Source organism: Cyprinus carpio, chromosome B10, assembly GCF_018340385.1.
Source record: "Cyprinus carpio isolate SPL01 chromosome B10, ASM1834038v1, whole genome shotgun sequence".
Lineage (NCBI taxonomy): Eukaryota > Metazoa > Chordata > Actinopteri > Cypriniformes > Cyprinidae > Cyprinus > Cyprinus carpio.
In genome coordinates, this window is record NC_056606.1 from 17,718,274 (window position 1) to 17,741,982 (window position 23,709).

A 23,709-nucleotide genomic window follows, 5' to 3' on the forward strand; every position below is an offset into this window, starting at 1 on the left:
TGAAGACCAAGGAGAGGGAGTGGTCATGGTGAAACATCCAAACATTTAGTATCTCTTTAAAACCCTGAATGTGCTCTGTACAGGACATCCAGACAAACAGATTAATTATACTAATGAATAGGGGTGGGAGAAAAAAATCATTTTTCTGATGCATCGCGATTCTCTCTTCAATGATTCTGAATCGATTCTGAGCTTTTTTATTTTTCCCGCATATGGCACGTGTGCGCGCTAGAGACGCGGCGGGCTTCATTGCACAGAATTTGCGCTGTGAGACACGTGCACATTGCTTGACGGTCTGTGCTTCCACCCGCCGTGTTTTACTTTAGATATGCTTTCATTTATGCCGTTTGGAATGCGGTGCTATTAGATGCACAAACCTTGTTCACTGGCAGACTTTCACGTGCACTTTGTGTTTGTTGTCCTGAAGCTCAACTGTGGCTGCGGTTAAATGCACTTGCATTTTTGAATACTTTTATGTGAAATTGATGTACACACAGTCAGTGTGAATGCAGCCTGTTAAAGCTGCCACCATCTATGATCTCATCAGTAATAATCAAACGCCAATAATGCTGAGGAAAAAAAGAAAAATCCTCAACTATTGTCTGTAAACTTTCGGACACTTAAAAAACACTTATTTTAAATAATTATTTGTTTTAAAAAATAGCCTGCTGTTTTTATATAATAAAAACAAATAATAATAATGGCAGTACTGACATACAGAGATTCCAACTATAAACAAAAAGCATATAACTGCAATTTTATTTAAGATGTAAAGTTTTAAAGATGTATTTGCACAGCAGAAGAATTAATTGGGGAAAAAATGTAGATCAAGAATCGTTTTGGAATCATAATCGTGAGATACCCATAGATTCCCACCCCTACTAATGAATAATAATATATAGAGATAACAATGTGTGTATATACACTACCGTTCAAAAGTTTGGAATAAGTAAGATTTTTAATAATTTTTTTTAATATTTTTTACCAAAGTTTCTTTGAAGTTTATTTGATTAAAAATACAGAAAAAAACTGTTATTTTGTGAAATATTATTACAATTTAAAATAACAGCTTGTTTTTTAATGTACTTTAAAATATAATTTATTCCTGTGATGCAAAGCTGAATTTTCAGCATACTTTTTTCAGGGTTCTTTTATGAATATACATAAAAATATATATATAAAAAAACAGCATTTATTAAAATGGAAATCTTGTGTTACAAATTGTAGCATTTCTATTACAGTATAAGCCATATATTGTAAAACAATTGCACTGTGAAATAAATGAAAATGGTTTTTTTTTTGCCATGAAACTGTTTTTGCAAAAACAGGCAGTTGCTACTACTACAACAACTAAACATATTTAATAAAAAAAGCCAACCAACCACTGCATTTTAATCAGATACAAACAAAGATACAAAGATAAAGCCTGCATGAAACAAAACCTGGCTGAATGAGAACGCAAATTCACTCTCTGACAGCAGGTGGTGGTTATGGATCAGCAGTGATAAAAGGGGAAATATGCCATCGAAACTTTTGTGAAGTCAGTTCCCTTCAGAAATACATTCATATAAACCCCTGCCCCAATATTTATATTTTTCTTCTGAACAGTGAGCTTGCTGTACCTGTACAGTATTTTCTCTGTGCTCGTTTGTTAATTTTAGGACATGCTTGCAAGAGATAAACCCTTGAGCTTTTATTTTGGTGGAAACTTCAGTTGAACTTTTATTTTAGCAGAAAACTCCAGCTTCTGTGAAAACATTACTAATTTAATGAAATACTGTAAACATTTGCCCATTAAAATGTTGAAAATTATGCATATGCGCGAATTATGCATAAATGGTGGCCATTGCATTCCCAAACGCGCTAAACTCACAGCACATTTAATAACAGAGTTCACTGCATTCATTGTGAACAGAGCCGTTCTGAGGCGCGGAAAACACCGGATCACGAGCTGATCATGTGCGCTGCGCAATGTGCGCACTTCACTTTGAAACAAGCAGTGCAAACATACTTGATAAGTCATATTACGCTTTCGGTTTTCATTCGTTTGACAGATACTTACCAAAGCAATGGCGTGAAACACAACATTAAAGAATTTATATGTTATAAGGTTTATTATGGTTTATTGGTTTATTTATATGGTTTATTATTGGTTATGCCGCCACAGTCTAGTTAATGAATGGGAAATACTGATATATATATATATAAAGATAAACATTTAGTATTTCAAATATTATTAAATAATTTAATTTTACCATATTGTTTGTGTTTTTATATATTTTTAATATATAGACTGAAATAAAGAGGTACACACATTCCTTATCTTTTACTCAACTTTTAACAAGGCTTGAATTTTCTAGAAGTTCTCATGGATTACTGCTGTGGAGGAGGGTGAAGAGAGGAGGAATGGGAGAGAGAGAGAGAACAAGAGCACGAAGCACTCATGTGAAAATATTAACTCTGGTCTTATCTAAATGAAACTGGAGTGAACAGGACGACCAGACAGAACTTAGTACAATTTGCATATGAAAAAAAAGCTGCAGATCAGGGTTCATTATTTAAGGAACTGTAAGTTTCTTATACGCCAAATCTCATTAAAGCTGCTGCATTCACGCTTTTGTTTACCGCAGCTAATCGTGTCATTTATCTTTATAGTCGGGCGCCGCGTGTATGTTTGCTGAGATTAATACACATTTGAGCTGCTGCCTGCTTCAGCTGCTGCAGATGTATAATTGATTTTAAAGTGAATCTGAGCTGTTGAGGCATAAAATAGGTATATTAGCCTGAACATTAATAATGCAAATCAGTGCCTGATATAGCAGCTGCCAGGAGAGGACCCTGCCTTTTTACCCACAATGCACTGAGATACAGACAGGTTAGCTCAGCTCGTCTCCTGCCTCTCATCGTGTTTCATTTTTTTCCCCCTCTTCTAGTCTCATCTATTTTTTTCATTTTGTTCTCTTGTTCTTTGTCTCATCTAGTGTCATTTACTACTCTACTTTTTTTTCTCATGTCTTCTCTTATATTCTCTCATAATTTGTCATCAGTAAGCTAGTTTGTTCCTCATCTTAATTTTTTTTTTTTTTTTTGCTGCTGCTTTTGGTCTTGCCTGGTCTATTTTTTTTCTTGGCTTCCCTTTTCTGGTCTTGTCTTGGTCTTGTCTCTTCTCTTCTCATCTTGTCTTATCTCGTCTTTTTAATTCAAGTCTCATCCCTTCTCTTTCGGTCTTTACGATCTCTTTTCTTCTGTTCTCTTCTCAACTTGTTTCATTTCTTCTCTTCTTGTCTCAACTTTGTTTTCTTTTTTTCCCTTTTCTTGCCTAGTCTTGTTTCTTCTGGGTTTTCATCTCATCTTTTGGTCTCTTCTAATCTTTTCTTGTCTATTTTTTTGTCTCATCTTATCTCATTTTGTCTCTTCTCAGCTGTTTTCTTCTGATGATTCTCATCTCAAGTTTTCTCTTCTCTTTTAGAATACATCTTCTTTTAGGCAGACCACCTCACAACAAACACACATACTAAAGCAGGGTGGAAGAGATGTTGTGGTGAGCTCCTGGAGTCGTGTATTTCCTGTGTGTGAGCACATCCTCCCTGGAAGAACCCTTTTTTAGCTGTGTATTCTGTGAGAGCTGTCAAAAGTGTTTTCATTGCTGTCAACTGATATTGAGTGACTCGTGAGAGGTTTGGGAAATCTTAAGTGCACATATGCCAGCTCTGCACAAAGGTGTGTTTGGAGTGATTTTTCTGAAATCTGTGTGTCGTGATTTATTACTGAGATGTGGTGACTGTTGTTTCACATTCTTGTTTTGGGAAAAACATGAAATTAATACAGCATGTAAATTTCAAAGAGAAAATGTGAGAAAATAAGGCCAAGAATAACACACATCAGAATGTGCGGCAGAGCAGCATCAGAGAAAAACAGATGGCAGTGAAATTCACTGGGGTTGGTAGTTTATTTTGAGTGATTATGTGTTTTTGAAAATTCTTTTGTGATATTCATCCTCCCTTTCAAGTGCTGCTGCTCTTGTGACAGTGGCTATGTTTACATGCAACCAAATAATCCATTTGTAATCGGATTGACGGCTCAGTTGGACTGAAAAGCCTTCATGGAAACACCTTAATCGATCCAATTGAGCTCGATCGGAATGAAGTTTCGATCGGATTGAAGGGGGTGGTTTATTCCTTTTCTAATACGATTGAGAGTGCATGTAAACACTCGATCGGAATGAACCCCGAAACTGAAAGGACTGCGCTTGTACAATAACGCAGAAATAGCATAATGATGTATGGCTCTTCCTTTCGAATAAAGTGTTGTATAAATGCATGTGCTGTCATTATAAAACACTACTTTCACTCGGCAACTGTGAAGTGGAGCAGGACAACCTCCCACCAGTCATCCACAAGCAACCGGTTTTGGGCACAGGGAGGGGCATTTTTACTGTGTGATAAATATGAGCAGCACGGCACAGCGGTTTATATGTATATTTATCCATGAATGGATAAATATTAATTATGCTGTTAAAAACAAATAAAGAAACCTTGTAGGAAAGTTGTTGTTATGTGCAAACAGTGAGAAGCTCTATATTTGTGCAGTGTGCGCATGTCAAAAAAAAAATCCATTCCGATTTGAGGCTTGTGACATATAAACGTGCACATCAACCCGATCATTTTATTTAGCGTTCATGTAAACACTACATTCAGATTCATCAATCGGAATGAATTCAGTACGATTTAACCAAAAATTGTGCATTTAAACGTAGCCAGTGTTACATATACACAGCCTCATTCAGACATGTCTAATTACTAGTTCATGATTGACCAAGGTTAAGGGTTAAGCATGATTTTTATCCTATCGGGCTGATGTTGTTTCTGTCTATATGTGTTTTTGTAGGTTATCCAAACATTGTGGCAACGTACGGTCGTGGATACACAGGATTTTCACCTAGCTACAGTTACCAGTTTCCAGGTGAGTCTGTCTGTGAGTCTGTCTCTCTATCTGTCTGACTGTCTGTCTATCTTTCTGTCTGTCTCATTATGAAACTGCAAACTGTCATGTAATTCAGCATAATTTGGGAGCTTGTTACATGCACACGTGTGAAGCGAGTGTGTAACAATGTGAGTGAATGGTGTGTGTGTGTGTGTTTGTTAGTGTGTTTGTTTTTTGGAGGTTTATATGTGGGTGCATTTTTCTGCTGCTGGTGGCAGATATTGTTGATATGAGTGTCCTGTGGATGGCTACCTGCCTGCTGATATCATGAGCAGAGCTAATGGGTTTTTCTTCTGTGGGTGTGATGGTTTTTTTGATGTTTTGGTTTTTGTTGTTTTTTTGTGATGGTTGTTTTGTTGAATTTTGTAGTTTCATTGTAGTCTTTTTTTTTTGTTTTGTTTTTTTTTTTTCTTTCTTTTCTTCTCTCTGTTTTAGTTAAAGAGAAAAATAATTAGATATTTTTGTCTTTTTGTTATTGATAGCAACACACATGAAAATATTACTGAGGGGTGTGTGTGGAGGGATGCATGAGCAAACATTTTTTAGTATTTGTTTTTTTTTATTATAGCATTTCTTTTAAGGGTTTTATTAAGTTATATTTGACAGGGTTGACTCATAAAAAGATACACGTACACACAAGAACATACAAACTGACAGTCCCATTCACATAAACACACATTCTCTCTGTGCTCTGATCTGTTGTGAGCCTCAAACTCTTGCACAGTTACTCATCTTTATGTGACTGCACCTGACACTGATATACCATAAAATCAAACTACAGCAACATCTGTCTCTCTCTTGCTGTTTCTTAGTACTGAAACTAGAAATGAACCATGAAACAGGACAGCAGTGGAACATGCACACACACACAACTTAAAGCCAGTAATTCTCTTTCACACAAGTCTGAATCCGTGTGAGATCATGAATGAGCCACTGACGAACCCAGTGATCTCTCCGTCTCAGCTGTCATTATGGAAATCAGCCATTTGTAAGGAGATTTTGGGAGAGCCGTTGTGCCCCTATTTTTTTTTTTTTTTTTGATGCTCTGTCTCTGAATCATCTCTACTGAGCATTGAATTTTGAATCTAGTGTTTTTGTTTCCTGCTTTACCATACTTACAGGTGTAATGTGCATAATTTGGCTATTTTTGTTGTTGTTTTGCAGCAGTTTTAAAATGCTTCCTGATTTTGTATGGCATGTAAAATTAAAAAGAATGAAGTAGTGTAGTACTTTACCACCAAAATGTAATTCGCACACTGTATGTGTGTGTGTGTGTGTGTGTGTGTGTGTGTGTGTATATATATATATATATATATATATATATATATATATATATATATATATATATAGTATACATCTGTATATTTTAAAAATATATGATCTATATTATCTGTCGATAGATAGATTAAAGACAAACACCTGAGGCTCTAGCGTTTGCAGGTAATTTTTTTTTTGCAGGGTTCTTTTACTCGTTCTCATCATAAAAGCTCTTCTGACCTTCTCAAGTAACCCACAGATTTTTATACCAAGCTATGCTGCTCTAGTAGTCAATATCTTTCCTAGCTGTCTGGAGTTGTGGTTTCTTTAAATGCCTAAAGATGTTTCTTAAGTGTTTGGTGAAGGCCATTAAAATGCATAACATTTGGTGGCCTTGCTAATTGATACTAAGTGCTTCTAGCTAACAAGACAGGCTGCTCGTTTAAAGGGTGGAGTCCTTCCTGATGACACCCTGAGCTCCTCGAGTCCTCAGTTGATTAACACTGACACCTGTTACCCAGAAACCCTAGAATATTTCATAGAATTTATTGTCATATTTCACATAAATTATTTTTTTTTTGTAGTCTCAGCTATACTTTACACATTTAAAATCTTAACCTAAGGTCAGCAGAAACCATCATTCTGGAAACATTTCCATTAGAAACAGGCCAAGCGCTTCGGCTCTTTTGTGCCTGGGCAGGGAATGATTTATTTTTGACAACAAAGTTCGGCCTGCTTGATCGCGTTTCAACACAAGGGCCCGATCTGTCGAAAGATGAGTGGTTTTGTTTTATGATTAGATGAGCAGTGGAAATGCGTGTCACCTCCATGACATCTGCTTCAGAGCGGTGCAACTATACTTCTCTCCATTACACACACACTTACACACATGATTCATGGTCCATATTTTTCAAAAACTGAAAGATGGGTGAGATAAGATCGTACTCTTGTTGGAGTTGCGCAGTCACGGCTGTCCTCCTGCCCATAAAATTGTCTCTCATTATGGTGTGGGGCGAAACTCATGGCTGGCTGGTGACGTTTGGAGGTTTTGTGATGTCCAGGGATCTTTCTGGAGAGTTCTACTCCCTCCTTCATCGTTAGGTTTAATGGTGTATGAAAGGGCTAAAAAAAAGATTGAGCCCTTTAATCTGCCTGGCAAAATGACTTTTTGTCCCCTAATCAAACGTCAGAAGACTCTCACAAAGAAGATCCAGCGTAGTAAATGGTTTCATTTTAGGCAAAACCTCTCGCGTATGAAAACTGATCCAAGTTTAGACACCTGTGCACAAAAACCCATTCATAATGGCTCTTCTGAGCGTTTATACTGTCGTGTAGGAAGCAAAGAAGTGTTTATATGTGTGCTTGTTGTGTTCTTCATATAGACACCACCTGTGCCAAAGGCTCCTGAGATTCCACCTTTGATATCGCATTAAAAGCTTTCGCACAACTACAAACAGCACATAATTTTTTACATATGGACAGCAAACACGGGTCACTCTCTGCACAGATGAAAAGAGCAGCTCTTATTATGGCAGCTTTCATTGTTTTTATTTTCCTTTCAAAGTGGGCAATGAAGGAAACATGAAGGCGAAACAGATTTTATCATTTCAAGGTTTTGTGTTTTTTGATTTGTGTGTTGTTTCGTGTGTGTGGGCTCACATCAGATGTATTTATAGCCTAATTTCAGGACATGTGGCTCTTTTCAGCAGCTGTTTCCTAACACAGGGTAGCTCTAGCAAAGTCTGACTGAAAGGACATCTTTCTCTCTCTGTACCATCCATGAAAATGAGGCTAGTGCTTACTTGTAAGAAATAGATTTGTTAATTTTTCTGTAAGAACAATCTGTTTTGAAGGCATTGCTGGCTGATTTCTAGGGTGTTCTGTATGAAACTATCATCTGCAGAAGTCAGTGTTCTTCGGGTCTCATATAGGATTAAAAATAACTTCTTTATCTTTTTCTTCCTCCTGTCAATGTCCCTCTTCCTGTCTCTTTCAGTGTGGTAGACCCCTTCTATGCTCCCTCAGGGTCAATTTTTGCGGTTTTACGTTGCCCAGGGGGCTCTGGAGGAAGCAGGGAGAGCTATGTGTCCTTGTGCCCTCTCAGCAGGGTTTTTCTCTCCCATCAGCCCATTCGCTGGAGCAGATTCAAATAATGCCATAAAACTGAATGCTAAATGTTGGCGTTATCTTGTCTGTAATGAAAAGCCCATGAAATTGATTTAATGCTGCAGCGCCTCTCTCAAGCAGCCTCTCACGGCGGAAACACAAAACAATGAGCCTCCGAGATCTAATAATTAACCCACCTAATCCGGCAAAGTTAATCTCTCGCAAGAACTTTGTTCCAGCGTTAACTTTGACGAAGGGAGAGAGGCCGCTGGGGGACAGAAGATGCTGTGCAGAGAAAGAGACGAGGGGGAGAAAGCAGCACAAATGACTTGTGACACTTTGGTCAAGGACACTTGTGCTCGGCAACAGCGAGCAGAGCGAAAGAGAGGCAGGGACGCATGACCTCCATTAGCATTAGCATTAGCATACTGATTTGTGTTTTGTGAAGAGATTAATGAGCTGAGGAAAGAAACAGGAAATGACATGTGTTATTTAAACCACAGAGACCACAGAGGTTTGGTATTATCTATAACCATCCTTAATCTGGAACTTCTTGATTTTTGATACTTTTATGTTTTTTTTGTGCTGCACAAACTTTTTTCTTTTTAAATTTGTTTTTTATTTATTTGCTCTTTTTATTTTTTTTATTTTTTTTTGAATTGTTTTTTGTTTTTTTATTTGTTTTTTTTTTTTAAATTAATAATTATTAATTATAATAATTTAGCTATTATTTTAGCTATATGGCACATTTTCTCTAACACTATTTTTTTTTTTTTCACCCCAACTAACCTACAAACGTTGAGTTACCCGTCTCAAATCTTTACCTACTAAGCCACTCTACCTTCTGAGTTGTGGGTTACAGTCTGGTGTAATGACATGCTGTAGATGGGCATTAGACCCCCTTGTAACTACATTTGTTAAGAAATATTGGAGCCGTAGATACTCCGGCCTGGTGGGTTTTCAGTTGGCTTCTACAATCTTGTTGATTATATTTGATTAATTTGTTTGAAGACTGAACTTGTGACTTTTGTTAAATATGTAGATTCTTCAGCGGTCTCTGTTTACCACAAACAAATTGCATGCTGTGAAACACAATGCCATTCAACAGAGTTTGCCTGGTTGTTCAGTACAATGTCATTCAACAGAGTTTATGATTTGATTTTTTATCATAAATTTTTGATAATGACATTTAGATGAGCAATATGGACACACACACACACACAGTAATTATTACCTGCCATTATGGACCTTAAAGAGAACTGCATGTCCTCTGATGCTTCTCAATGAGATAATAGGCACTTTGTTGCAAGCAATTAATCCCACAATCCTCTGCTCTGTCCGCTCACGCTCCATGTCCACCATACAAATGATCACACTGATGGATTGAGCACTGATACATCTCACTCAACTCTACTAACACATGAGGGAAGACGGACGCTGTGTTAAATCCTCTGGTGTTTGGGCAAACAAGTGCATTTGTTCTCCCATTGGAATAATCATTATTATAAATACTCTTAATTCTGTGCTGCTCGCCTGGCATTAGAGCTATTTTGTGAAAGCCGTTGAAAGTAAGTGCAAATGAACTTTAATATGTTGCATTTTTCTGAGCCGGTGTGTGAAAGAAAAAGCTGATGGTTTCTCCATGGGCAATGTGTTCCTGTGCTGTCTGTAATTAAAATGTTGCCAGGAAAGAGAGAGAGGCTGTAGATCAGTCCTGCTAGCACCACTTTAAGCGAGTAATTATATTTGAGTTCTTTTGATTTATATGTAATTATTTGAACGATGATGTAGGATATATATATTGTTTTTTGCATTTGTTTGAGTTGTTTTGATTTGTTTGATTTATGTTTGTTTTTTTTTGATTTGGTTGAATAGAGTTGCTAAATCATTTTCTTCTCTCGGCAGGTTTCCCAGCGACGGCGTACGGACCCGTGGCGGCAGCAGCAGTGGCAGCGGCACGAGGCTCAGGTAGGGTGACCCGGGGAAGTAGCGGTTACATGTGTACCCACAGAATGCAGGGCCAGGTAAACACTCTTTACCGCCTGTGTTCTGGGTGGCCACTGCTCTCCTCCGCTGAAAACACACACACTCACCTTCACTCGTCATGTGCTCTAATCTGTCATTTCATGGCTTCCATTGCATCCTTGTTTCACAAGATAAATCTCTCTGCAACCTTCCCAGGTTAATGCCAATCAGTAGAGGGCACTGCCGAGAGCAGATCCAATCTTGAACCTGAACTTTACTGTGGCCTGGGAAGTGTTTGTTTTATATAGAGGAGTGTATCCACCTCAGGTGATCATCTAGAATCCTTACCACTCTCTGTCAAGAGTTTGAAGTGATACAGGTTTAAGAGTAGTCAAACATATAGTCCAAAAGTTAGAGATGTGTATTGTTCAAACTTTAATTGAAAATGGCTTTTTGAATTGAGTTTGCAGACAGGGTTCAGAATTGCAGTTCTAATCTGAATGGATTTTTGTTTTGATTTAGTTTAATTGATGGAGATTTGAATTACTAATTTTAACTAGAAAAGCTTCAAATGCTGGCTTAATAAAACCTTGTTTGAAAGTTTTGTAAAATGTTTAAAAAGCTTTTTTAGTTTTAGGATGAATTGATAGCGAGTTTTTTCAAATGTTAACTATAAACATTTTTTTATTTGGTTTGTATTTCATCCTATTTTAATTTTAATTTCTTTTCCATTTAAAACCTTTTTACTGTCATTGCATTTCAACTTTCTGTGGCTAATGGCCAATTCAATGTAATTCAGATTCACACTCATTAACGGAAAAGGAGTAAATTCAGAATTTGACCCGGCCCTTTTTTCAAGATAAGTGTGTTGCTGTGACTTCCACATGAAAAGCATTATGGGAAGTGTCCAAAGTTTAAATAGTTACAGTAAAGCAAATGAAAGTGGTAACACCTGACCCATGCACCATTAGCCATTTCCATTACAGATTTGTGCAAAACTTTTGCGAAATGACGGCATTTCCATTAACTGATTTGTGCGACTACAACGTAATTTTTCCTCTCAGGATAAGTAATTAATGCAAGCAATTAATCCCACAATCCTCTGCTCTCAGCTCTGCTCTGTCCCCTCACGCTCCATGTCCACTATACAAATGATCACACTGATGGATTAAGCTCTGATGCATCTCAGTCAACTCTACTAACAAATAAGGGAAGACGGGCGCTGTGTTAAATCCTCTGGTGTTTGGGCAAACAAGTGCATTTGTTCTCCCATTGGAATAATCATTATAAATACTCTTAATACTCAGGATAAGTCAAGGCAATGGATTTTTGGAAGGTTTATGTATATCGCAGGCATGACACTAGCAATGAATTTTATTTGAAGGCGATGTAGGCATGTATCTTTAGCAAAGCAGGGTGGAGAGCTGCTTCTGGGATGCTTCTGAAACATGCTGCAGCACAGCTGGTAAAAACACAAGCATTGACGATCAGCCATGATCAGCTTCGGTGGCTGTAATGCGCTGCAGACATGTGCAGTGTAAATAAGGGGTTATCCCAGCTTTAATGCCAAGCAAAGTCCCTTATACAAGCATTGTGTAGTCAATGCTTGTGTAAACGGCCACATTAGATTTTTTTTATTGTATTTTTTTTTGAGATTATAGTACATTAAAGAATGATCATCTGACTTACGTATACGGCAGGTGACCTGTAAATGCAAAAAATCCATTTCCATTGCAGTTTTTTTAAATATTAATTTTTCAAATTACCTGAAAGACCACCTCATTTGATCACAAAACCTTTTTTGTGATATATGGGAGTTTTTGTGAAATTGACGTGTTTCTATTGGGCGTATTTTCAGTTTGCAATTGCAATTTGCACAATTTGAAGGGCAATGGAAACACGGCTAATGTTTTCTAATAGTCAAGATATGCCTCCAGCACTGTTTCGTACAACATTAAGTATAAAGACGCACATATAGTATGTAATGATACATCATGCAAATTGTCAGATAATCATTGGATGCACTTCTAAAGGTCAAATATGGTCAAAGTTGAAATTACTGAATTTGAACATCACATTAAATGTTTAAACTGCTTGCAAAATTGTTCCAACATGCTGCAGCTACGCTTAATAGAGTTAAGAGCACTGGAGAATGTTAAAGTAAGTAATGTCTCAACAATAATGGTGCTTCAACAATAACATGAGAACTTTATACTACAGCTTACAGACTAAACATCTCAAAGACTTGATAACACACTGTAGTTGTTCCCTTTCAGTTGGAGTTTATTGGCCTAGTACGACTGCACTTAAGAGGAAATTGTCTTGGTGAATTGCTTTCACGAATGCACTCAAGCCCTCATCTAAATTCTGCAGTGCCCTTTTTACTGCCGTTTCCTGTTAAAGTGAGAGTTTCAGTGATTCAGGTGGAGGTCTGTCTCCCTGGGCCTGACAGAGCGAAGAGAGAGAATGTTGGCTCCACTGGGGCCTCCTTCACAGGAACCTCACAGCCTTCTGGAGGCTCATCTCCCTCATGCACAGCAGTGGTGGCATGTGTCTGCATCTGATGTGCCTCGTCCTTTCCTGCTTTGCTGAGACATCTCCCTCTAGATCTCTCTGTCCCTTTCAGAGCAATGCTCTGAGGATCATGGGATACTTGTTTTTCCAGAGGTTGCCATATGCGAATCGACTCATTCCTGATCATTAAGGCAGAAAGTTCTTGTGTGTGTGTGCGCGTCTCTCTCTTTTAGTTCACCTCATCATGTGCAGCTTTTCTTTTCTCACCTTTCCATCCCCCCATCTTCTATTTCCATCTCTCCTCCTGTCTTTATATCTTCTTTCCCCAGTGAGTTGGTAGTTGTCGTAAGACACTGACAGATCAGTGGAAAGTGATGAGTTTGCTCAGCAGATGGAGTGCAGTTGAGGCAGTTTCCTGTGCCCAGGTGTATTGTGGGAGTGTGCAGTGTTGAGCTATGTTCTCTTGAATAAGCAGTCCTGTGTCAGTGCTTTTTCAATGACCAGCGGTTGCTGCATTTAACCCCAGAGTCCTACGAAATGTGCTGGTCTTCATTTTGTTTTTTTCACAGAACTATTGGTACTGTGAAACAAAATGTAGTGTGTTTTGGTGTGTTTTTGTTTTTTTTAACAGATAGAAGCATGGTAGTATTGCAAGGTTGTATTTGAGGGAGCAGATGAGATTTTGTTACTTTCTGCTCTGTTACAGTGGGCCGCCTGCCCGCTTGCCCGGGCATGAAGATGCTCCTGTTTGGCAAAATACCTCACATTATCTGAGATCATTATCCATTTCATCCCAACAAGCTCTGTGAGCCTTGAAAAGCATCTCTCTAGAGTGCTGTTTTGGCTCATGTATATGAGGTGAGATTAAACTACAGGCCCAGGTTCCCCACTGCATTAGCTCCTGCTGGACTGCACGTGATGTAAATCCCCTTTAAAATTGAATAAAAAATGCACCTGAAGTTACAGCAGCAAAGCCCCCTGTCAGCAGTCCCAGAGTGGGTCGCTCTGCTGAAATCCACAAAGCTGAATCCACTGTGTCCATTCGTATGGTTTGTATGAAGGGATCATGCCCGACTTTTGATACCTTCTAAAGTGGTAAAGAGCAGTCGTACCAGAGTCGTCTTCACTTTGACACCAATTTAAAAAGTCTAGACTATGAATTTATTAATAATTGAAAATAAAAATATTTTAAATGTATAATTGCATCATTTTTATGTTTATTGTAATTTTTTTTTAAAGAATATTTTTACATGTATTTAAATGTAATAAATGTAAATTTAAAAAATGTTTATTAGTCTATTAGAGTGCTTTCACATTGGTTTGATGTCCTGGTCCGAACCTGGGTTCGATTGCTCCCCCCTTCCCTTTGTCCCCGCTGGACTTCGTTCATATTATTTTATTTGGGTCCGAACCGTGGTTTGTTTGCGTCATCAAGCCAGTAGCTGTTTACCCCGTTGCTTGGTAACACATTTTTAGCAAATAAAACGTTATTAATAGTGATTCACTTCTGTGATTTGGAGTTCACATTAACCATACCCCAGATCACCTCTTTTAAGCGGACTTGGGTACGGTTCACGGGTGTGCACCCGAATTCGGAAGACAGCGTTCGCATCATCCAAACGTACCAAACTCTGCCTTCAATTGTACTCTGGTGCACATCAAAAGTTCTAGTGTGAAAGCACCCTTATATTCTGTCTGTGTAGTATATTTTTAAAATCATGTAAAATTCTATCATTTTATGTTTTTTTAGTGTAGTATTTTTTTTTAGAATTATGATGTTCATATTCTGACGAAGCTGATCTCTAGATAACTCTCAACTTTCAGTTTGCTCAGCAAGAAGACTTTAGAAACGTTGTCACTTAAAAAAAAAAAACATGAGGTGATGGGTGTCTTCCTGCTGTGTGCATCTACAAATCATAACGCTCAGTGTCAAAAGCTTTGTAACTGAGCCATCACTAATTTATATCTACCATCCTGGATTTGTGAGGTTACTTTCATTCAACCAGAGAAAAGCGTTGAGAGAGACCTGAGAGCACAGCAGAAAATGCCTGAATAAATCATGTGTTAAAATTCATTAGCAAAGCCTTTCTGAGCACCAAAATGACAAGACATTAAATATGTATTATTTATTAAATGTTGGCACTTACGGAAAAGGGTTCTAGTGATGTTAATTAGCCAGCCGTTCGGTCAAAAAGGACTGTTTTAAATGGAAAGTGAAAGCTAAATCTAGGCACGGGTGTTTTTCCCCCTTTCTAAATTGACTTTAGGTGGAAATGAAGAGGCTAATTACAGCTGCTCTGAAATTCAAAGCTAATTTGGGGGCCAATATGATGGACTAACTGACAACCACCATGAAGTGGCTTGTTGGAATGGCCACAAGGGATTTGAGTGGGTGGTGTGTGTGTGTGTGTGTGTGTGTGTGTGTGTGTGTGTGTGTGTGTGTGTGTGTGTGTGTGTGTGTGTGTGTGTGTGTGTGTGTGTGTGTGTGTGTGTGGATAATCACACACTTGTTCGCTGATGCACTCTAAACCAGCTCAGCCGCATAAGTGGCAGAGGAGAGACACTGGCCAGTGTTTTATTGTGAATGTGATCGAAAGCTCTTAAACTGTTTGACGTGTGTGTGTTAGTGAGAGAGAGAGGCAATTTTAGGTCACGTCTGTGATCTGGTAAAAGTGGAAGCGAGGGGAGCCGTTATCCACTCAGAGAGAGCCGCCCTATGGAGGACCGAAAGTGCCATTTAAAAATAAAATGAAGAATCAATTTATTGATTTAATAATTCAAACATAAAAATGTATATAAATAAATCACTTTTTAAATTGGTAAATTAATAGACATTTAAAAATGTTTATTTAATTTGTGTTTTTAAATGTAGTTTAATAAAACAATAAAATAAATGTACAATTTCTTTTAAAATGTAGAAATAAATAGACAAATTTAAAGCGGTTTATTTAATTCATGTTTTACACTGAACAAAATTATAAACCCAACACTTTAGTTTTTGTCTCCATTTTTCATGAGCTGAGCTCAAAGATCTAAGACTTTTTCTATGTACACAAAAGGCCTATTTCTGTCAAATATTGTTCACAAATCTGTCTAAATCTGTGTTAGTGAGCACTTCTCCTTTGCCGAGATAATCCATCCACCTCAGGTGTGGCATATCAAGATGCTGATTAGACAACATGATTATTGCACAGGTGTGCCTTAGGCTGTCCACAATAAAAGGCCACTCTACAATGTGCAGTTTTATCACACAGCACAATGCCACAGATGTCGCAAGTTTTGAGGGAGCGTTCAATTGGCATGCAGGCTGCAGGTATGTCCACCAGAGCTGTTGCCCGTGAATTGAATGTTAATTTCTCTACAAAAGGCTATTCAGAGAATTTGGCAGTACATCCAACTGGCCTTACAACTGCAGACCATGTGTAACCACACCAGCCCAGGACCTCCACATCCAGCATCTTCACCTCCAAGATCGTCTGAGACCAGCCATCCGGGCAGCTGCTGCAACAATCGGTTTGCATAACCAAATAATTTCTGCACAAACTGTCATAAACCATCTCAGGGAAGCTCATCTGTATGCTTGTCGTCCTCATCGGGGTCTCGACCTGACTGCAGTTCGTCGTCGTAACTGACTTGAGTGGGCAAATGCTCACATTCGATGGCATCTGGCACTTTGGAGAGGTGTTCTCTTCACGGATGAATACCGGTTTTCACTGTACAGGGCAGATGGCAGACAGCAAGTATGGCGTTGTGTGGGTGAGCGGTTTGCTGATATCAACGTTGTGGATCGAGTGGCCCATGGTAGCGGTGGGGTTATGGTGTGGGCAGGCGTATGTTATGGACAACGAACACAGGTGCATTTTATTGATGGCATTTTGAATGCACAGAGATACTGTGTCGAGATCCTGAGACCCACTGTTGTGCCATTCATCTATGACCATCACCTCATGTTGCACCATGATAATGCACGGCCCCATGTTGCAAGGATCTGTACACAATTCCTGGAACCTGAAAACATCCCAGTTCCTCATGGCCAGCATACTCACTGGACATGTCACCCATTGAGCATGTTTGGGATGCTCTGGATTGGCGTAAATGACAGCGTGTTCCAGTTCCTGCCAATATCCAGCAACTTCGTACAGCCATTGAAGAGGAGTGGACCAACATTCCACAGGCCACAATCAACAACCTGATCAACTATATGTGAAGGAGATGTGTTGCTGACTGACTGATTTGCGGACCCCCTAATACAGTAAAACTGCACATTTTAGAGTGGCCTTTTATTGTGCCCAGCCTAAGGCACACCTGTGCAATAATCATGCTGTCTAATCAGCATCTTGATATGCCACACCTGGTGGCTGGATTATCTCGGCAAAGGAGAAGTGCTCACTAACAAATTTAGACAGATTTGTGAACAATATTTGAGAGAAATAGGCCTCTTGTGTACAAAGAAAAAGTCTTAGATCTTTGAGTTCAGCTCATGAAAAATGGGGGCAAAAACAAGAGTGTTGCGTTTAGAATTTTGTTCAGTGTAAAACATGGATTAATAAAACTATAAAAAGTACATTAATGTACGTACATTAAAAATCCTTTTAAATGCATATTTTTAATGCATGACAATAGCTTTTCTCTCTTGATTTGCCAGTTGCTTTTCTTTGTCCTTTTGCCAAATGCTTTTCTTTATCCATTTGTCAATCGAGTAAAAAAAAAAAAAAAAATGCCATTGGACAGTACGCACGTGGGAGCAACCAATCAACTTTCGCCTCGATTTGAGGAGCCAACCTCTCTCACTTGTAAATGTAATACTTACACTGTCATTGGACAGTGAGAGAAGCTATACGTCATTACAGCGGAAGTATGAAGACGGATTCAAGCGACGCAAAATGTCAAATGTCAAACACACTTGTTCGTGTGTGAGTTTTTCCGGACACTGTTAAGCACTTTGGTAAGCCATGGTTGTTTTTAAATGTGCTATATAAATAAAATTTAACTGAACTGAACTGAATGAAAATTCCACCGAGTTAAAACATCTGATGTGTTTTAAATAAAATAAATTTTAACTTTTAAATAGAACATTTAAATATAACACATTGGCAATTTGTAAAGCTTGTATTACTATATCCCTACAAACATTAATTTGAATGAATTATTGAACTTCGTTTTGTACTGTGAGGTAAATTTGCAGGCAGTCCCTAAAGCAGCCTAGATGATTTTGCAGCTAATATCAAACATAAACTAACTTTATTAACAAACTTTATGATAAATGCTTACAAATGACAGTCCTGTGGTAAATAATGTTATTTTGATGAAATGTAGTTTTTAAAATAAAAAAGTATTACATCGAATTATGTAATTGGCCAGAGAAGAAAGTTTGTGCTGCTGGAGATGCAGCCAGAAGTGCCGCTGCGAGATGCCGATGCCGCATTTTGCGCCAGCCCCTGATAACTGAGAGGATAATTTCTTTAGCAGAAATCAGCTACAGCTAAGAAATCATCCACAATCCTGCTCCAAACACGTTTAGATTCCCCTGACATTTTGCGTCGCTTGAATCCGTCTTTATACTCTGCTGTAATGACATATAGCTCCTCTCACTGTCCAATGACAGTGCATGTTACATTTACAAGTGAGAGAGGCTGGCTCTTCAAATTGAGGTGAAAGTTGGTTGGTTGCTCCCACGTGTGTACTGTCCAATGGCATTTTTTAACTTGACTGACAAATGAATAAAGAAAAGCATTTTGCAAAAGGACAAAGAAAAGCAACTGGCAAATAGAGAGAAAAGCTATTGCCAAATGCATTTTTAAAAAGTGATTTAAAATGTGCTTTTAAAAAGATTTATTAATGTACTTTTTATTGTTTTATTAATCCATGTTTTAACACATGAATATACATTTTTATGCTTGAATTATTAAATCAATAAATTGGTTCTTCATTTTATTTTTAAGTGGCACTCTCAGTTCTCCCTACTGCCCCACTGCTGACAGCATGCAAAGATAAGGAGGAAAAAAAAGGGAGAAAGAAAACAAGTAGAACAGTGATGACTGGAGTTGTAACTTCATACAAGTCCTTTCTGTTGTTCAGAGAGAGATGGTGAGAGTGAAAGAGAGGGGAGAGGGGTAATTATCGTCAGAAATGAGGCTCGGCGAACGATTCGCACTGCTGGGCCCGCTGATCCGGTCGCCACAGCAACGCCGACCCACTCATTTGTTTTGCAGACGAGTAATTACATCCAATTAGACTACCGAGACAGTGAAAAAAGAGAAACAAATGGAAGAAGGGGTCTTTTGTTTCGCGCTGATAGCTGGAATATTAATAATTGGGCTGAAGATACGATCGACAGTGATACTGTAACTAGGAGCTGAGCTGAAGTCTTCAGCAGTTCACACCTGAGAGCCTCATCTGCGCACACACACTCACTCGCCCTCCTGTTTATAGTTGCCATGGAATTTAAGTAGTTGCTGTCAGGTGTTGAAGCCATTATGGGATTTCAGTGCAAGGGCCCCCTCAGGTCTCAGTCTCTCTGCTGTACTGTCCGTGGAATGCTGTAATATACTGTAGTGGTCAGGACTGGTGACCAGAAGATTGCTGCTTTGATCAAGCCATTCAGTGAGCACTTAACCCCAGGTTACTTCAACGTAATGTCATGGTGGCATTCTATTCTATTCATTTTGATGTCTTTAAATTCTATATGTACCTTTGTCATGTTAAATATCAGGTTTTAAATGTAGTATTTTTATATTAAAAAATATTTATTTTATAACTTTTATTTTTTATTTTTATTATTTAATTCTTAATAATTAAGAAGAATTATTATTTAAGATTTATTTTAATGGGTTAGTTCACCCAAAAATTAAAATTTTCATACTCACCCTCATGTCGTTCCAAACCCATAAGATGATCTTTCATCTTCAGAATATAAGTTAAGATATTTTAGATGAAATCTGAGCCTGACCCTGTATAGACAGCAACTCAACTACCATGTTTAAGGCAATAAAATAGTCCATGTGACATCAGTGGCTACGAGAATACTTTTTGTGTGAGAAGAAGACAAAAATAACAACTTCATTCAACAATTTCTTCTCTTCCATATCAGTCTTCGTGCAGCGAGGACTGACATGGAAGAGAATAAATTGTTGAATAAAGTCATCATTATTTGTGCTAAGAAAACAAAAATGATGACTTTATTCAACAATTTATTCTCTTCCATGTCAGTCCTCGCTGCACGAAGACTGATATGGAAGAGAAGAAATTGTTGAATGAAGTTGTTATTTTTGTTATTTTTATTATTGAATGTGTCAGCTGCATTACTGTCTATGTAAGAAAATTTGCAGTATTAACTCAAAATTATACAGTTTTGGTGGAAAATGATGGCATACATGGCAATTTCAGCAAAACCTATTATGAGATGTCAATTCTGCAAGAGTCAATGTAGTGCTGGGCGGTATACCGGTTCATACCAAATACCGGTGTTTATTTTTGTTATGATATAAATTTTTATAATACTGCAGTACCGGTGTATACCACTTAAAACAACATTCGGAATGCGACATTGTTTGAGGGGGGCCCTTTTTGCACTGTGGTGAGGACACAGCTGTTTGTGTTACTAAGTGTGAGAGTGAAGATGGATAGGATAGAAATGGAAAGTTCGAAACTGAAGCTCTAGTAGAACTTGATGACACCGAAGAACTTATCCACACTGACCGCCACAAATATCCAGGAAGTGCGCTGCATGAGACAAAAAAATAATATAGCCAAAACTGCCATATAGCCACCCATTAGTATAGATTTATGTTGATTTTATCAATGTCTAGTGTGATTATAAATCAGGATTTAAGGAGTAAAGTGAGAGTGACTCCTGGTTAACATGTATTAATGGGTTGTGTTTAGTCACTATTTAGTGTGGAATTTTCTACAATATTCACTCATGACCGTAAAATAGGGCATTCTAAGTCAATCTACTGCAGTATTTCCTCACTCAATCAGTAGAAAATGTGGTTAACACCCGGTCATGCATGGAAAAAAAGCGTCATATATCGTGAAACCGGTATTATTTTGAAAAATACCTTGATATACATTTTTGGTCATACCGCCCAGTCAATGCAAGGGCTCTGTTTTCATCTAAAAGTTGATCAAACAAAACTGACTCTGGTCATGTGGCGGTAAAGATTTGAAAATGATTAGATTTTAAACCCACTCTTCAATTTGTTAGTTTACCTAAAGACAAAGACAAGGTCATTCTCTTTTGTTTCTTCTTTCTTTTTTTCCTGCTAACTTTTTAAAGACTGGAATGCACATTTATGGCACATGCAGTGGTATTGCTGTTCTCATTAACTCATATGCCCAGACTGCTGTAACAGAGATTTCCAGCTTTAGCATGCTGCCAGCTGAATTATCAAGCTCTGGTAATGTGCTGGAATATTGTGTTATTGATGAAGCGCTACAGCAGATGTCCATACAACTAAAACAGCATTCGACTGGTGTTCATTAGCAGACCATTAATTTGCACACATATTCTGCCACTCGGACTAAACACATTAATGCGGCAGACACCCACATCGCCGCAACCCCCCAAGGAGACTCTCGCTGCCTCTCAAACATGCTGCGAGAGAACATGTGTTGTTTTAGAAAGATCAGAGGAAAGCTATTATTTCTCTAACTTTGATGTCAGAGCAACATTGTCGGAACCCTTCTCTGTTTCTCACCTTTGCTAAAGTGAAAGTAAATCACTTGTATGCTCTGAAAAGAAAATGAGCAGAGGAAGATAATCAGGCAGCGGCTCACTCCCAGATGGCTGCTTCTGCTGTCTTGCCATCTGACTGGAGAGCTCTTTTCAGCCTCATTTTATTCATATCCTTTTACACTGATGGCACTATCATTAGAGGCAATCTACCTGAACAATAAAGGTAATTTTCCCTGCCTTTATTAGATAAGACCTTCCCGACTGAGCGCCTTGTGCAGCTGAGGGCTAATTGTCCATGTCAGCATAAACAAAGCAGCTGTGTGCATCCATTGTGTGTGTGAATGTCGGCTTTGTGTACCGCCTCTCCCAGTATCCTGTAATCGGCAGAATTAGGCAGATGGAACAGGAAACCGTCATTGTGGTGTCCTGGCATTCTGCGACTTGCGGAATGTGTGCGAAGATGCCGCGGGAGGGGGACATTGCACATTCGCCAACCTATGCCCTGCTCAGCCATTTAACAAATGGAGGAGTCTGTGTAGAGGTCGACTCTTGTTTGTTGTTAAAGATCTAATTAGAGTGTGCAGAAGAGGCAGCGGAAGCTTGTCTAATTAGCGGGGAGCAGAAAACCCACTTTAAAATTCAAGGACGACTGGCGATTAGAATGCACGTCGAAAAAATGGATTACGAAAAGAAAAGGGTGTCTGGCCTTTGTTTTGCTGTTGTGGTCTTTTTTTGTTGTTGAGATCGAGTGTGAAAAGTTGGTTTAGTCCTGAGTAACAGTGCAGGGTGGGGAGAGAATGATTCAGAGGAATTTGTTCAAGAGATTTTGATTTTTAAATGTAGATTTTTGAATAATGGGGGTGGAATGATAGAGGTGAAGTGTGACAAACACAGAACTCTGTAGGAAACGCCACAAACCTCTGCAGAATTTGATTTGTGGGTGCTCACATCTTTGTTTAAAGGAATAGTTCGGAATGTAAATTGTCATTTTTTCTATAACTGTTGTTTCAAACCTGTATGACAAAAGAAGATAATGTGAAGAGTGTTTTTACCCATAGAATGAAAGAACATTGCAGTTATAAACAATATTAGACCACAATGACCCTCATTATCTAAATAAAAAAGGCATTTTTCAAATTGTCTTTTGTGTTGCTTAGAAGATTATTTATTTTATTTTATTTTTTGGCATTTTTGTAATGATGTGAGGGTGAGTAAATTTTTTTTATTTTGGGGTGAACTGTTCCTTTAATATGTTTACGCTTAAAATTCAGCAGTTTCAGAGAAATCAGGGTCATATTCATATATCTGCGTATGTTTATATACATGCATGTTTTTATACAGTGTGTGTTCACTGAATCCTACACGTGAAGTTTTAGTTCAGAGAGAGATGTAATTGGAATCATTACAGGAATACATTTCCTCAATACGATTCCTCAAGTCACATATTACAGTAAGCAGGCGGTGTTGGAGTGGTGCCATTCCTCAAACACTTGAGCGTAATTTGACAGGCAGGCGTTTTGCCCACAAACCGCGGACGGTGAGGGAAAGTTGCGAAGCTGATGACAGAGAAACTATTTGTATTGCTTCAGATTACTCTTGGCAGCTGTTGAGGGCATAATCAGTGCTGTGATGTTCGGCACGGCTCCAGGGCGCTCCTGCAGGTCCCAGACCCCAATGAAATGTAAATGTTGAGGGGGTGATAAGCGATGTGATGTTCGTGTGGTGGATCCCAGCTTTCTTTGATTGGATCTTTCTGTTTCTGAAAGGCCAATGAAGACTTTTAATGCCCTCTGTATATCAAACCCACACGTAGGATTGAAAATACCAGCTATAAATGTCAGCATTGCTAGAGCCGTCAAATGACATCCTCTGAGGTGTTCATAATTCGCCATTGCAAAGCGTATTCATGTCTGCTAATAATGTCTAACAACCTTTTTTGATGTTTATTTGCCAATGAACTTCAACGGAGCACTGTTGAACCACATTTTATTCATCATTGTATTAGCTGTATCTTACCTGTTCACTCGTAGGTTTCTTTTTAGACCTTTTCTAGCATCTCTGTGATAGAGTTGTGTAAATACTAACAAATTGAGTATAAGTTTGTGTAGGGGCATCATTCACCCTCTTATTGTTTCCTGTCACACATACGTCACTGCATCTTTGTGTATCATTGACTCATTTTTTTTCTTTGTGTGTGTTTTAAATAC

The 23,709-nt window shown here is 38.3% G+C and overlaps 1 protein-coding gene across 1 annotated transcript in view; it reads left to right on the forward strand.

Moving 5' to 3' along the window:
- The window catches only part of msi2a (musashi RNA-binding protein 2a), a 163,893-nt gene that overhangs the window by 131,677 nt on the left and 8,507 nt on the right, over positions 1 to 23,709 (forward strand). The window contains 3 exon segments of the mRNA XM_042732996.1: positions 4,888 to 4,962; positions 10,252 to 10,341; positions 10,344 to 10,370. Coding sequence (XP_042588930.1) covers positions 4,888 to 4,962; positions 10,252 to 10,341; positions 10,344 to 10,370 — 192 coding nt within the window.